At 43.8% G+C, this 16,027-nt stretch overlaps 1 protein-coding gene across 2 annotated transcripts in view; it reads left to right on the top strand.

Annotated features, from left to right (window-relative positions):
- The window catches only part of ppp4r1l (protein phosphatase 4, regulatory subunit 1-like), a 150,316-nt gene that overhangs the window by 100,808 nt on the left and 33,481 nt on the right, over positions 1-16,027 (top strand). For both annotated transcript variants that reach the window (XM_080205091.1, XM_080205092.1), the window contains one exon: positions 11,332-11,493. In XM_080205091.1, the coding sequence (XP_080061217.1) occupies positions 11,332-11,493 (162 nt within the window). The remainder of the gene's footprint in view (positions 1-11,331; positions 11,494-16,027) is intronic.

Raw genomic sequence — 16,027 nt, 5'->3', positions numbered from 1 at the left:
AGGAGGCACATGACAGGCATAGGCAGCTGGGATCAAGTGAATCCCTTGAATAGTATAGGGAGTGTAGGAATAGAATTAAGAGAGAAACCAGAAGGGCAAAAAGGTGACACAAAATTATTTTAGCAGATAAGGCATAGGAGAATCCAAAGAGTGTCTAAAACACAAAGGGCAAAAGAGTAACTCGGAAGAGAGTAGGCCTCTTAGATGACTTTGTTAAGAACATAAGAAATAGGAACAGGAGTAGGCCATCTAGCCCTTTGAGCCTGCCCCGCCATTCAATAAGATCATGGCTGATTTGAAGTGGATCAGTTCCGCTTTCTTGCTTTCTCCCCATAACCCTTAATTCCCCTGTCTATCAGAAACCTATCTACCCGTGACTTAAATATATTCAGCGAGGTAGCCTCCACCACTTCAACGGGCAGAGAATTTCAGAGATTTACCACCCTTTGAGTGAAGAAGTTCCTCCTCAAGTCTGGTCTAAACTCTGATCTTGTTGATCCTTATGTGCGGATCCACAAGAGATGGATGAGATCATAAATAAATATTTCTCATCAATATTTACTGTTGAGAAAAGCGTGGATGTTAGGGAACTTGGGGAAATAAATAGCGATGTCCTGAGGAGTATACATATTACAGAGAAGGAGATGCTGGAAGTCTTAAAGCGCATCAAGATAGATAAATCTCCAGGACCTGATGAAATGTATCCAAGGACATTGAGGGTGGCTAAGGAGGAAATTGCAGGTCCCTTAGCAGAGATATTTGAATCATTGATAGTTAACCGTGAGATGCCTGAAGATTGGAAGGTGGCAAATGTTGTGCCTTCGCTTAGAGAGGGCTGCAGGGAAAAGCCTGGAAACTACAGGCTGGTGAGCTTCACGTCTGTGGTGGGTAAATTATCGGAAAGTATTTTGAGAGACAGGATCTTCAGCTGTTTAGAGAGGTAAGGCCTGATTAGGGACTGTCATCATGGCTTTGAGTGGAAAATCATGTCTCACAAATTTGATTGCATTTTTACGAAGGGGTAACCAAGAAGATAGATGAGAGCAGCGCAGTTGATGTTGTCTATGTGGACTTTAGCAAGGCCTTTGACAAGGTACCACATAGTAAGTTGTTGCATAAGGTTAAATCTCATGGGATCCAGGGTGAGGTAGCTAAATGGATACAAAATTGGCTTGATGACACAATGTGGAGATGCCGGCATTGGACTGGGATAAACACAGTAAGAAGTCTTACAACACCAGGTTAAAGTCCAACAGGTTTATTTGGTAGCAAACACCACTAGCTTTCAGAGCGCTGCTCCTTGTTCAGGTGATTGGGCGTTCTTTTCATAGAAAGGGCATATAAAGACACAAACTCAATTTACAGAATAATGATTGGAATGCGAGTCTTTACAGCTAATCAAATCTTAAAGGTACAGACAATGTGAGTGGAGAGAGCATTAAGCACAGGTTAAAGAGATGTGTATTGTCTGCAGACAGGACAGTTAGTGAGATTTTGCAAGTCGTGGGGGTTACAGATAGTGTGACATGAACCCAAGACCCCAGTTGAGGCCATCCTTGTGTGTGGAACTCGGCTATCAGCCTCTGCTCAGCGACTGTGCGCTGTTGTGTGTCGTGAAGGCCGCCTTGGAGAACGCTTACCCGAAGATCAGAGGCCGAATGCCTGTGATTGCTGAAGTGTTCCCCAACAGGAAGAGAACACTCTTGGTGATTGTCGAGCTGTGTACATTCATCCGTTGTCGTAGCGTCTGCATGGTCTCCCCAATGTATCATGCTTTGGGACATCCTTTCCTGCAGCGTATCAAGTAGACAACGTTGGCCGAGTTGCAAGAGTATTACCGTGTACCTGGTGGATGGTGTTCTCACGTGAGATGATGGCATTCGTGTCGATGGTCTGGCATGTCTTGAGAGGTTGCTGTGGCAGGCTTGTATGGTGTCATGGTTACTGTTCTCCTGAAGGCTGGGTAGTTTGCTGCGGACAATGGTCTGTTTGGTGTTGTGTGGTTATTTGAAGGCAAGAAGTGGGGATGTGGGAATGGCCTTGGTGAGATGTTCATCTTCATCAATGACACGTTGAGGACACACCCGTCTACTCAACACTCTGATCAAGACCTTTGATCCGAACCTTCAGAGCACCCTCTGTATTCTTTGACAATCTTCATTATTATCTGCAAGTCCAGCAATCTTAGTATAATCCACAAACTTGGTAATCTGACCAGCTAAGTTTTCTTCCAAGTCATTTATGTATTTCTATGCAAACTACAGAGGTCCCAGCACTGATTCCTGCAGAACACCACTAATTACAAATCTCCATTCAGAAAAACACCTTTCCACTGCTACCTTCTGTCTTCTATGTCCAATAGGTTCTGAATCTAGCTATTTCACCCTTGATACTGTGTGATTTAACCTTTTGCACTAGCCTACCATGAGGGAGCTTGTCAAATGCAGGAGCCATACAAAGCTGTGATATATCGGTAAAAATTGGTGAGGGTCATAGCAGATATGCCAAATTTCCTTAGCCTTCTGAGAACATAAGAAAGTCCACCAACTCCTCCTAACTATAGCTTCGGTGTGGAGGGACCAGGACAGATTGTTAGTGATTTAGACACTTAAGAACTTAAAGCTCTTGATCATTTCCACTTCATTGCCGTTGATGTAGATTGGGATATGTCCTGCACTGCATTTGGGAGTCAATAACCACCCCCTTCGTTTCCCTCCCCAACTTCAACAAAATAAATTGATTCATGGGAGTTGCTTTTTTTTGGCATGGAAAAATTCCGTTCAGTAAACTTTTGAACAAACCAGACAGCCTTCCCTAGAAAAGTGTGGTACGATATTCTATTACAAAGAAAATTACAGCACAGGAGCAAGTTCTTCGGTCCTCCAGGCGTGCACTGACCATGCTGCCCGACTTAACTACAACTCCCTACCCTTCCTATTCATGTATTTGTCAAGACACTCCATAAAAGTCACTATCGTATCTACTTCCACTACCTCTGAGTTCCAGGCATCCACTATTCTTTGTGTAACAAAGCTGCCTCGTACATCTCCTTTAAACCTTGCCCCTCGCACCTTGAACCTATGCCCCCTAGTAATTGACCCTTCCACCATTGGAAAAAGCTTCTGACTGTCCGCTCTGTCCATGCCTCTCATAATCTTGTAGATTTCTAAGAGTTGCCCCTCAACTCCTGTTGTTCCAGTGAGAACAAATCAAGTTTCTCCAACCTGTCTCCATAGGTAATGCACTCCATACCAGACAACATCCTGGTAAATGTTTTCTATACCCTCTCCAAAGCTATCCTTCAGGTAGTGTGGCGACCAGAATTGAACACTTTATTCCAAGTGCGGCCAAACAAAGGTTCTATAAAGCGGTAACATGACTTGCCAATTTTTAAACTCAGTGCCCTGGCCAGTGAGGGCAAGCATGCTGTATGCTGCCTTGACTACTTCTCCACCTGCATTGCCACTTTCAGTGACCTGCTAGAGAGGTGATTGCAGAGCCTCTGGCTCAGATCTTCAGGTCGTCATTGGTCTCTGGTGTAGTCCCGGAGGATTGGAGGATAGCGAATGTTGTCCCATTGTTTAAGAAGGGGAACAGAGACTTTGCCGGGAATTATAGACCGGTGAGTCTTACTTCTGTTGTGGGCAAGGTCTTAGAAAAAATTATTAGGGATAGGATTTATAGTTATTTGGAGTGTAATGAATTGATTAGAAATAGTCAGCATGGTTTTGTAGCAGGTAGGTCGTGCCTTACTAACCTTATTGAGTTTTTTGAGAAGGTGACCAAAGAGGTGGATGGGGGTAAGGCAGTTGACGTGGTATACATGGATTTTAGTAAGGCGTTCGATAAGGTTCACCATGGTAGGCTTCTGCAGAAAATGCAGATGTATGGGATTGTGGGTAATCTAGGAAGTTGGATCAGGAATTGGCTATCAGATAGGAGACAGAGGGTGGTGGTGGATGGTAAATATTCATCATGGAGTGCAGTTACGAGTGGTGTGCCTCAGGGATCTGTTTTGGGGCCACTGTTGTTTGTAATTTTTATTAATGATCTGGATGAGGGTATAGTTGGGTGGATTAGTAAATTTGCTGATGACACCAAAGTTGGAGGTGTGGTAGATTGTGAGGAAGGGTGTCATAGTCTGCAGGGAGACTTAGATAGGTTGCAGAGCTGGGCCGAGAGGTGGCGGATGGAATTTAATGCGGAGAAGTGTGAGGTAATTCACTTTGGTAGGAGCAACAGATGTGTCGAGTATAGGGCTAACGGGAGGACTTTGAATAGTGTGGATGAACAGAGGGATCTAGGTGTGTGTGTACATAGATCCCTGAAAGTTGGGAATCAAGTAGATAAGGTTGTCAAGAAGGCGTACGGTGTCTTGGCGTTTATTGGTAGGGGGATTGAATTTAGGAGTCGCAGTGTAATGTTGCAACTGTACACTACTCTAGTGCGGCCGCACTTGGAGTACTGTGTGCAGTTCTGGTCCCCGCATTACAAGAAGGATGTGGAGGCGTTGGAGGGGGTGCAGAGGAGGTTTACTAGGATGTTGCCTGGTATGGTGGGGAGGTCCTATGAGGAGAGACTGAGGGATCTAGGGTTGTTTTCGTTGGGAAGAAGGCGGCTAAGAGGGGATCTTATTGAAACATATAAGATGATTAGAGGTTTAGATAGGGTGGATAGTGATAGCCTTTTTCCTCGGATGGAGAAAGCTAGCACGAGGGGGCATGACTTTAAATTAAGGGGGGGTAGCTACAGGACGGATGTCAGGGGTAGGTTCTTTACCCAGCGGGTGGTGAGGGATTGGAATGCCCTGCCTGCTGCAGTTGTAGATGCGTCTAGTTTGGGGGCGTTTAAGAGATCTCTGGATAGGTTTATGGACGAAAAGGGATTGGTATAGGCTAGTGGGTCATTGTTTTTGTAACTGGTCGGCGCAACATCGTGGGCCGAAGGGCCTGTTCTGCGCTGTAATGTTCTATGTTCTATGTTCTATGTATACCTACACACCCAGATCCCTTTGCCTATCAGTCCTCTTGATGGTTCTGCCATTTACTATATATTTCCTATCTGTATTAGACCTTCCAAAATGCATTACCTCACGTTTGTCCGATTAAACTCCATCTGCCATCTCTTGGCCCAAGTCTCCAACCTATATCCTGCTGTATCCTCTGATATTCCTCATTGCTATCTGCAAATCCACCAAACTTTGTGTTATCCACAAACTTACTAATCAAACCAATTACATTTTCCACCAAATCATTTATGTATATATATTACAAATGGCAAAGGTCCCAGCATGATCCCTGAGGAACGCCACTTGTTATAGCCCTGCATTCAGAAACGCACCCTTCCACTGCTACCCTCTGTCTTCCTTGAATAAACCAGTTTTGTATCTACCTTGCCAGTTCACCTCTGATCCCATGAAACTTCACCTTCTGCACCAGTCTGCCATGAGGGACCTTGTCAAAGGCTTTACTGAAGTCCACGTAGACCACATCCATGACCCCACTCTCATCAATCATCATCATCTTCCTTGAAAAACATGATCAGGTTCGTGAGTCATGACCTCCCCTTCACAAAACCATGTTGCCTCTGACTAATACATCCACTTATTTCTAAGTGGGAGTAAATTCTGTCTCGAAGAATCCTCTGCAATAATTTCCCTACCAATAATGTAAGGCTCACCGGCCTGTAATGACCTGGATTATTCTTGCTACCCTTCTTAAGCAAAGGAACAACATTGGTTATTTTCCAATCCTCTGTGACCTACCCTGTAGCCAGTGAAGAAACAAAGATTTCTCTGAAGGCCCCAGCAATTCCCTCCCTTGCCCGTCTCAGTATTCTGTGGTACATCCCATCAGGTCCAAGGGACTTGTCTGCCTTAATGTTTCTCAAGAACCCTAATACCTCCTCCTTTTTCCTCTCAACATGACTCAAACTATCTACACATCCTTTCCCAGACTCATCATCCACCAAGTCCTTCTCTTTGGTAAATACTGACGCAAAATGCTCATTTAGTACCTTGCCCATTTCTTCTTTCTCTATGCACAAATTCCCTCATTTGTCCTTGAGTGGGAGTTAGTTCAACGTCTCTGCTGTAGCTGTGTATAATAAGTCTGCAATTTTTGATCGTGCTTTCCCATTGTTCTTGACTGCATATTTCAGTTTCTGAAGTAGATTGGTTATCTGAGCGTCTGAGACTTAGCTAAACAGAGAGGATCCTTTTGTAAGTTTGTGGAAAAGCCAGCAAATGTGCTTTTCTGCAAGCAGATGTCTAGCTGTCATTTCCATCCAATTAAAAGCTGAGGTTGCATGTTCATGTGCCACTGCAGGCTAACAACAGACATGCCTCGCTTCATGATCCACCAGTTTGCTCGGACGTCAACTTTATGTCAAGGTTGTATCCTTCACAGCTTCAGTTTTACTTGTGTGACTGAAATCTGACAGGTTATGTAATGGGCAGCTGTCAATCTTCCCCTCTTGTTCCAGTTAAAGGTTATTTATTAGTCACAAGTAGAGTTACATTCACACTGCAATGAAGTTACTGTGAAAATCCCCTAGCCACATCTGTTCAGGTACACTGAGGGGCAATTTAGCATGGCCAGAGCACCTAACCTGCATGTCTTTGGACTGTGGGAGGAAACTGGAGCACCGGGAGGAAACCCATGCAGATATGGAGAGGATGTGAAGGGTAGGTTGTGCCTCATAAACCTTATTGAGTTCTTTGAGAAGGTGACCAAAGAGGTGGATGAGGGTAAAGCAGTTGATGTGGTGTATATGGATTTCAGTAAAGTGTTTGATAAGGTTCCCCATGGTAAGATGCTGCAGAAAATACAGATGCATGGGATTGAGGGTGATTTAGCAATTTGGATCAGGAATTGGCTAGCTGAAAGAAGACAGGGTGGTGGTTGATGGGAAATGTTCACCTGGAGTTCAGTTACTTGTGATGTACCGCAGGGATCTGTTTTGGGGCCACTGCTGTTTATCATTTTTATAAATGACCTAGATGAGGGTGTAGAAGGATAGGTTAGTAAATTTGCGGATGATACTAAAGTCGGAGGAGTTGTGGACAGTGCGGATGGATGTTACAGTTTGCAGAGGGACATAGATAAGCTGCAGAGCTGGGCTGAGAGGTGGCAAATGGAGTTTAATGCAGAAAAGTGTGAGGTGATTCACTTTGGAAGGAGTAATAGGATTACAGAGTATTGGGCTAATGGAAAGACTCTTGGTAGTGTGGATGAGCAGAGAGATCTCGGTGTCCATGTGCATAGATCCCTGAAAGTTGGCACCCAGGTTGATAAGGTTGTTAAGAAGGTGTTAACGGTGTGTTAGCTTTTATTGGTAGAGGAATTGAGTTTCGGAGCTATGAGATCATGTTGCAGCTGTACAAAACTCTGGTGAGGCCAACTTGGAGTATTGTGTACAGTTCTGTGGAAGCATTGGAAAGGGTGCAGAGGAGATTTACCAGGATGTTCCCTGGTGTAGTGGAAGGTCTTATGAGGAAAGGCTGAGGGACTTGAGGTTGTTTTCGTTAGAGAGAAGAAGGTTAAAAGGTGACTTAATTGAGGCATAGAAGATGATCAGAGGGTTAGACAGGGTAGACAGTGAGAGCCTTTTTCCTCGGATGGTGATGGCTAACACGAGGGGACATAGCTTTAAATATAGGATGGATGTCAGAAGTAGCTTGTTTACTCAGAGGGTAGTAAGGGCGTGGAATGCCCTGCCTGCAGCAGTTGTGGACTTGCCAACTTTAAGGGCGTTCAAATGGTCATTGGATAGACATATGAATAATATTGGAATACTTTAGGTTAGAGGGTCATTAGATTGGTGCCACTGGTCGGTGCAACATCGAGGGCTGAAGGGCCTGTACTGCACTGTAATGTTCTATGTTCTGTATTCAACCCAGTGAATCACCTGTCCAGTGCCAGTATGGTCTTTGTCAAGTAAGGAGACCAACATTGTACACAATACTCCAGACGCAGCCTCACCAGCACCATATACAGCTGCAACATAACCTTGCTATTTTAAACTGCACCCCAAGCAATGAAGGACAAAATTCCATTTGCTTTCTTAATTACCTGCTGCATGTGCAAACTAACTTTTTGTGAATATACACAAGGACACGTAGGTCCCTCTGTACAGTAGCATTTTTTTTAACCATTTAAATAATAGTCCATTTTGCTGTTATTCCTACCAAAATGGATGACTTCACATTTACCAGCATTGTACTCCATCTGCCATCTTGCCTACTCACTTAAACTATCGATATCCCTTTGCAGATAGAACATAGAACACTACAGCACAAACAGGCCCTTCGGCCCACGAGTTGCGCCGATCACATCAACACCTAACAATCTATAGACCTACCTATAACCCCCAATCCCATTAAACCCCATATACTCATCCAGAAGTCTTTTAAAAGTCCCCAGCGAGTTCGCCTCCACCACCACTGACGGCAGCCGATTCCATTCACTCACCACCCTCTGAGTGAAAAACTTACCCCTAACATCACTTCTGTACTTTCCTCCCCACACCTTAAATCTGTGTCCTCTCGTAGCGACCATTTCAACCCGGGGAAATAGCCTCTGAGAATCCACCCTATCTATTCCTCTCAACATTTTATAAACTTCTATCAGGTCGCCTCTCAACCTTCGTCTCTCCAGGGAAAAGAGTCCCAGCTCCCTCAACCTAACTTCATAAGGCATGCCTCCCAGTCCAGGCAACATCCTTGTAAATCTCCTCTGTACCCTTTCAATAGCTTCTACGTCTTTCCTATAGTGAGGCGACCAGAACTGCGCACAGTACTCCAAATGAGGCCTGACAAGGGTCTTATAAAGTTGCAGCATTACCTCCCGATTCCTAAACTCAATCCCTCGATTAATGAAGGCCAGTACACCATACGCCTTCTTGACCACATCCTCCACCTGCGAGGCCGATTTAAGAGTCCTGTGGACCCGGACCCCAAGATCCTTCTGCTCTTCAACACTACTGAGACTCCTGCCCTTGATAGTGTACTCGTTCATCCCGTTGGTTCTGCCAGAATGGACGACTACACATTTATCCGCGTTGAAGTCCATCTGCCACTTCTCCGCCCAGTCCTGCATCCTATTTATGTCCTGCTGCAACTTTTGACATCCTTCCAGACCATCCACAACACCACCGACCTTCGTGTCATCAGCGAACTTACTTACCCATCCCTCCACTTCCTCACCTAGGTCATTTATGAAAATGACAAACAGCAAGGGTCCTAGAACAGATCCCTGGGGCACTCCACTGGTGACTGACCTCCATGCTGAAAAAGACCCATCCACAACCACTCTCTGCCTTCTGCAGGCAAGCCAGTTCTGGATCCACAAGGCCAAAGGCCCTTGGATCCCATGCCCTCTCACCTTCTCAAGAAGTCTTGCAATGGGGGACCTTATCAAACGCCTTGCTGAAGTCCATGTAAACCACGTCCACTGCACTTCCTTCGTCAATGTGTTCTGTCACATTATCGAAGAACTCAACTAGGCTCGTAAGGCACGATGTCCAGTACCCTCTGCACACTTTGTTCTGCCACTCAACTTAGTGTCATTTGTGAACTTTGATACATCACACTTGGCTCCCAACTCCAAATCATCTATGTAAATTGTAAACAATTGCAGTCACAACACTGATCCCTGAGGCACATCACGAGTCACTGATCACCAACCAGAAAAAAAACATTTATCCCCACTCTTTGTTTTCTGTTAGTTAACCAACCCTCTATCCATGCTAATACATTACCCGTAACGCCGTGCACCATTATCTTATGCAGCAGCCTTTAGCTTGGCACCTTGTCGAAAGCCACCCGGAAATCCAAATACACCACATCCACTGGTTCTCTGTCCGCTGTGCTCATAATGTCCTCAAAGAATTCCGCTAAATTAGTTAAATGTGCTCTGCCTTTCATGAATCTGTGTTGTGTTTTTTCCTTCCTTGATGATAGATTCAAGCATTTCCTTCATTACAGAAATTAAGCTAACTGACTTATAGTTATCCATCCTTTGTCTACCTCCTTTTTTAAATAGTGGTGCCATATTTGCTGTTTTTCAATCTGTTGGAACCATCCCAGAGTCCAGCAAATTTTGGTAAATTACAATGAGTGCATTTGCTATTTCCCCCGCTATCTGTTTTAGTACCCTGGGATGCATTCCAACAGGGTCAGGAGACTTGTCTACCTTTAGGCCCATTAGCTTACCTAACACTGCTTTTTTTAGTGATAATGATCATGAACATGTACTTCCAAGATGAAAGCACAGCTGTTAACTTGGCAGTCTTAATGTGTTTTTGAGGCTTTGGCAAAGGCAGCTGTGAGTCTTCATTGTTTGCAAGCATGAGTACCTTGCCCCTTTCCCCAGTAAAACCCTCATTTTCTCTAATAATCAAACCACGCAGGCATACTGCCAGACAGAATTTTGAACAGATCACATGACATCCTTCATTATTACCTTTAAAAAAAACCTTATAAATCACCTAATTGTAATAAATGTGGGTAATACAGCAGTCGTTTCATGCATAGCAAGCTTGCACAGCAATAGTAATGTCTAGATAATCTGCTTTTTGTGATGTTGATTCACAGATCAATATTGGCCAGAACGTGGGGGAGAACTCCCTTGCTGTTCTTTGAAATAATTATCCGTTCTTGGCTTAGCATCTCATCTGAAAGATGACACTGTTGTGTCAGCTTTGATTTTTGTGCTCAAGTCCTGGACTGGGCCTTGAACCCACAGCCTTCTGACTCAGAGGTGAGTGTGCTACCGACTGAGTCACAGCTGGCTCCAAGAAGAACAGCATGTAGTAGTTCCTAGGACTTGTATAGCTGTGCTTATTAGCATTGATGTGAACGTTACCAACCCTGTGTCTTTGATTTTGGTGACAGTTCGTTGTTCAAGTGCCTCAGTCTGATTGAAAGCTACCTCTTCAGTTTGCTTGTTTAACTATTTATTTTCCATATTGTCTGGTGAGAGAAAGCTCTGGGGACAAGAATTTTCCATTTAACAAGTGTCAAAAGACCAATATGCGTTCTTCATTTTGTTTTTGGAAATAGTTCAAGGTATCTGTGTTAAAGAAGAAACCTACATTTTTGTGGATCCTTTTATGACTGATTGATATGCCATAGCATTTTGTCAGATGTGCCTCATAAGCACTGTAATTGCTGTTATAATGTAAGAAAATGACAGACCTTTGCACACAGCAAGCTCCCACAAACAGCAATAAAATGACAGGAATTAGAATATTCTTCCGCATAATGCCAAGAGCAGTTCAGAACATTCTAAATGAATACATCACTGATGCATATCATCTCCTATTTTACAGTGGAAGGTACGACGGACACTGGCCTTCTCTATTCACGAGCTTGCTGTGATCCTTGGTGATCAGCTAACTGCAGCTGACCTGGTTCCCATCTTCAATGGGTTTCTAAAGGATCTGGATGAAGTGCGAATTGGAGTCCTAAAGCATCTGTATGACTTTTTGAAGGTAAACTTCATTAGAATGAACGAATGGGCAACCTGTAGCTTTCAATATTGAGTTATTGAAAGAACTGATAAGATAAATGTAGGTGAAGTAAAATGCATGTTTATATTTACATTACAACAGATAGCTTCTAAGTGTCTCAAACTAAGTGTTGAATGATGGACATTTATTATCAGGACACCAAGATTGATTAGATACCAAATCTGACCATCTGTCTTGTGGCCTTTCTGCTTTCTAGGGTAAGGTTCCTCATGTGTCACCCTACCCAAATGATAATATCTGCCTGCATCTTTATGATGGATGGGGAAGTAAACAAGTGATTTGATCAGAGCAAGTCCATTCCACTCTTGGCTTCCAGGCACCCTCATTTCTGTCGTAGATTGCAGATAGGCACCAGGGTCTTGAATTTTGTCTACATCTTTGCTCAGAGACGTATGTCACAGAAGTATAAGTAAATTTCTTGGCCTAAATGATTGTGAATTTTGGATGCAATGTACACACACAAGTACAATACGTCCAGCATTTTTCTCTCCCTTGATTCCTCTGCTAAAAACACCTCAACCTGTTCCCACATTATAAAACTTCATATATTGAGTTTCTTGCAATTGCGCTAACTCTCAAACTTCAATTAGATTTTCTGGTGCAGCAGGAAACAGTCATTTATGTGGTATTTCATTGCAAGTTTTTGAGATTTAAAAAAATCCTCAGAGGTCTGCACTGTGTTTCTGTTATATTTTCTGAAATCAGTGATATCAGTCTGGGTTTCCAGCCATTTTGCTTTTAGGCCTATTTGAAAGCAATTTGCAGGACATTGAAGCTGAGTGTGGCATTTGTAGAATGGGCTCGCTTTTAGGTTTCACATCTCCTGGAGGGTCTACGTATCTGCTATTGAGACTGTTTATCCATGAGCTGAATTTCATTATGTGGAGATGCCCGTGTTGGACGGGGGTAAACACAGTAAGAATTCTCACAACACCAACAGGTTTATTTGGTAGCAAAAGCCACTAGCTTTTGGAGTGCTGTCTTTTGTCAGGTAAGTGGGAGTTCTGTTCACAAACAGGACATAGGAAGACACAAACTCAATTTACAAAATAATGGTTGAAATGCTAATCTTTACAGTGTGAGTGGTTAAGCACAGGTTAAAGAGATATGTGTTGTCTCCAGCCAGGACAGTTAGCCAGATTTTGCAAGCCCAGGCAAGTCACGGGGATTTCAGATAGTGTGACCTGAACCCAAGATCCCGGTTGAGGCCGTCCTTGTGTGTGGAACTTAACTATTAGTCTCTGCTCAGCGATTCTGCATTGTCGTGTGTCGTGAAGGCTGCCTTGGAGAACACTTACCTGAAGATCAGAGGCTGTATGCCCGTGACCGCTGAAGTGTTCCCCAACAGGAAGAGAACACTCTTGCCTGGTGATTGTCGAGTGGTGTTCATTCATCCATTGTCATAGCACTTGCATGGTCTCCCCAATGTACCATGCCTCAGGACATCCTTTCCTGCAGTATATCAGGTAGACAACGTTGGCCGAGTTGCAAGAGTATGTACTCTGTACTTGGTGGATGGTGTTCTCACATAAGATGATGGCATCCGTGTCAATGATCCAGCAGTCTTGTGGAGGCTGCTGTGGCAGGATTGGGTAGTGTCGTGGTCACTGTTCTCTTGAAGGCTGGGTAGTTTGCTGCGGACAGTGGTCTGTTTGAGGTTGTGCGGTTGTTTGAAGGCAAGAAGTGGGGGTGTGGAGATGGCCTTGGCGAGATGTTCGTCTTCATCAATGACATATTGAAGGCTCCAGAGAAGATGGAGCTTCTCCGCTCCGGGGAAGTTCTTTGAGCGTTCTGTGAACTCGGATCCCAAGATCCTTCTGATCTTCCACACTGCCAAGAGTCATACCATTAATATTATATTCATCCTGTTTGACCTGCCAAAATGAACCATTTCACACTTATCTGGGTTGAACTCCATCTGCCACTACTTCACCCAGTCTTGCACCCTATCAATGTCTCGCTGCAACTTCTGACATCCCTCCACGCTATCCACAACACCTCCAACCTTTGTGTCATCAGCAAACTTACCAACCCATCCCTCCACTTCCTCATCCAGGTCATTTATAAAAATCATGAAGAGTGAGGGTCCCAGAACAGATCCCTGGGGCACTCCACTGGTGACCAACCTCCTGCAGAATATGACCCATCTATAACCACTCTTTGCCTTCTGTGGACAAGCTAGTTCTGGACCCACAAAGCAATGTCCCTTTGGATCCCATGCCCCTTCACTTTCTGAATAAGCCTTGTATGGGGCACCTTATCAAATGCCTTGCTGAAGTCCATATATACTACATCTACTGCTCTTCCTTCATCAGTGTGTTTAGTCGCATTTTCAAAAATTTCGATCAGGCTCATAAGGCCTTTGACAAAGCCATGCTGACTATTCTTAATCATATTATACCTCTTCAAATGATCATAAATCCTGCTTCTAAGTATCTTCTCCATCAACTTATCAACCACTGAGGTTAGACTCACTGGTCTATAATTTCCAGGGCTATCTCTACTCCCTTTCTTGAATAAAGGAATCACATCCGCAATCCTCCGGAACCTCTCCCGTTTCATTGATGATGCAAAGATCATCGTTGGACACTCAGCAATCTCCTCCCTCACCTCCCTCAGTAACCTGGGGTACACTGTGCAGTGTTTGCACACTCTCCTCGTGTCTGCGTGGCTTTCCTCTGGGTATTCAGGTTTCCTCCCACAGTCCAAAGATGTGTGGGTTAGGTTGATTGGCCATGCTAAAAAAATTGCCCCTTAGTGTTCTGAGATGCGTAGGTTAGAGGGATTAGTGGGTAAATTATGTAGGGATATGGGGGTAGGACCTGGTTGGGATTATGTTTGGTGCAGACTCGATGGGCCTCTTTCTGCACTGTAGGGTTCTATGATCTTCTCCTTTTTGATCTCAACATGACTCAAACTATCTACATACCCTTTTGTGATGCAATACTGACGCAAAGTACTCATTTTATACCTCATTCATTTCCTCTGGTTCCATGCATAGATTCCCTCCCCTGTCCTTGAGCGGACCAATCCTATCCCTGACTACCCTCTTTATAAAAAGCCTTGGGATTTTCGTTAATCCTGCTAGCCATTGACTTTTCCTTTAGACCTCCTTATTTTTTTTGCTTAAGTTTCTTTCTACTTTCCTTGTATTCCACATTTGCTTCATCTGTTCCCAACCTCCTGGCCTTGACAAATGCTTCCTTTTCCTCTTTGATTAGACTCACAATATCTCTCTTTATCTAAGGTTCCTGAAACTGGCCATACTTATCCTTCTTCCTTGCCCGAATGTGCTGGACCTGAATTCTGAACAACTTAAACTTGAATGCCTCCCACATGCCAGATGTTGATTTTCTTTCAAACATCTGCCCCAATCTATATTCTTCAGTCCCAACCTAATATTGTTGTAATTGGCCTTATCCAATTCTGCACCTTCACTTGAGAACTACACTTATCTTTGTCCATCAGTATGGAGTTATTGAGGTTTACAGTATGGAAACAGGCCCTTTGGCCCACTTGTCCATGCCACCCTTATTTTCTTAAAAAACCCACAAGCTAATCCCAATTGCCCATATCCCTTTATACAGGCCCATATCCCTCTGTACACATCTTATCCATATAACTATTAAATGCTTTTTAAAAGATAAAATTCTAACCTGCCTCTACTACTACGTCTGGCAGCTTGTTCCAGACACTCACCACCCTCTGTGTGAGAAAATTGCCCCTCTGGACACTTTTGCATCTCTCCCCTCTCACTTTAAACCTATGCCCTCTAATTTTAGACTCCCCTACCTTTGGGAAAAGATATTGACTATCTACCTTGTCTATGCCCCTCATTATTTTATAGACCTCTATAAGGTCACTCCTCAGCCTCCTACGCTCCAGAAAAAAATGTCCCAGTCTATTGAGCCTCTCCTTATAACTCAATCCATCAAGTCTCAGTAGCATTGTAGTAAGTCTTTTCTGCACTCTTTCTAGTTTAATAGTATCCTTTCTATAATAGGGTGACCAGAATTGCACACAGTATTCCAAGTGTGGCCTTACCAATGTCTTGTACAACTTCAACAAGATGTCCCAATGTATTCAGTGTTCTGACTTATGAAACCAAGCATGCCGAATGCCTTCTTCATCACTCTGTCCACCTGTGACTTCACTTTCAAGGAGCTATGAACATGTATCCCACGATCTCTTTGTTCTGTAACTCTCCCCAGTGCCCTATCATTAACTGAGTAAGTCCTTCCCTGGTTCAATCTACTAAGATACATTACCTCACATTTGTCTAAATTCAACTCCATCTGCTGTTCGTCAGCCCATTGGCCCAATTGATCAAGATCCTGCTGGAATTGGAGATAACCTTCCTCACTGTCCACCATGCCACCAATCTTGATGTCATCTGCAAACTTATTAATCATGCTGTCAATATTTTCATCCAAATCATTAATATAAATGACAAATAACAGCGGGCCCAGCACTGATCCCTGAGGCAACCACTGAC

This window comes from Carcharhinus amblyrhynchos, chromosome 16 (genome assembly GCF_965287045.1).
Source record: "Carcharhinus amblyrhynchos chromosome 16, sCarAmb.v2.hapA, whole genome shotgun sequence".
Taxonomy (NCBI): domain Eukaryota; kingdom Metazoa; phylum Chordata; class Chondrichthyes; order Carcharhiniformes; family Carcharhinidae; genus Carcharhinus; species Carcharhinus amblyrhynchos.
This window is presented reverse-complemented; position numbering and strand designations above follow the sequence as displayed.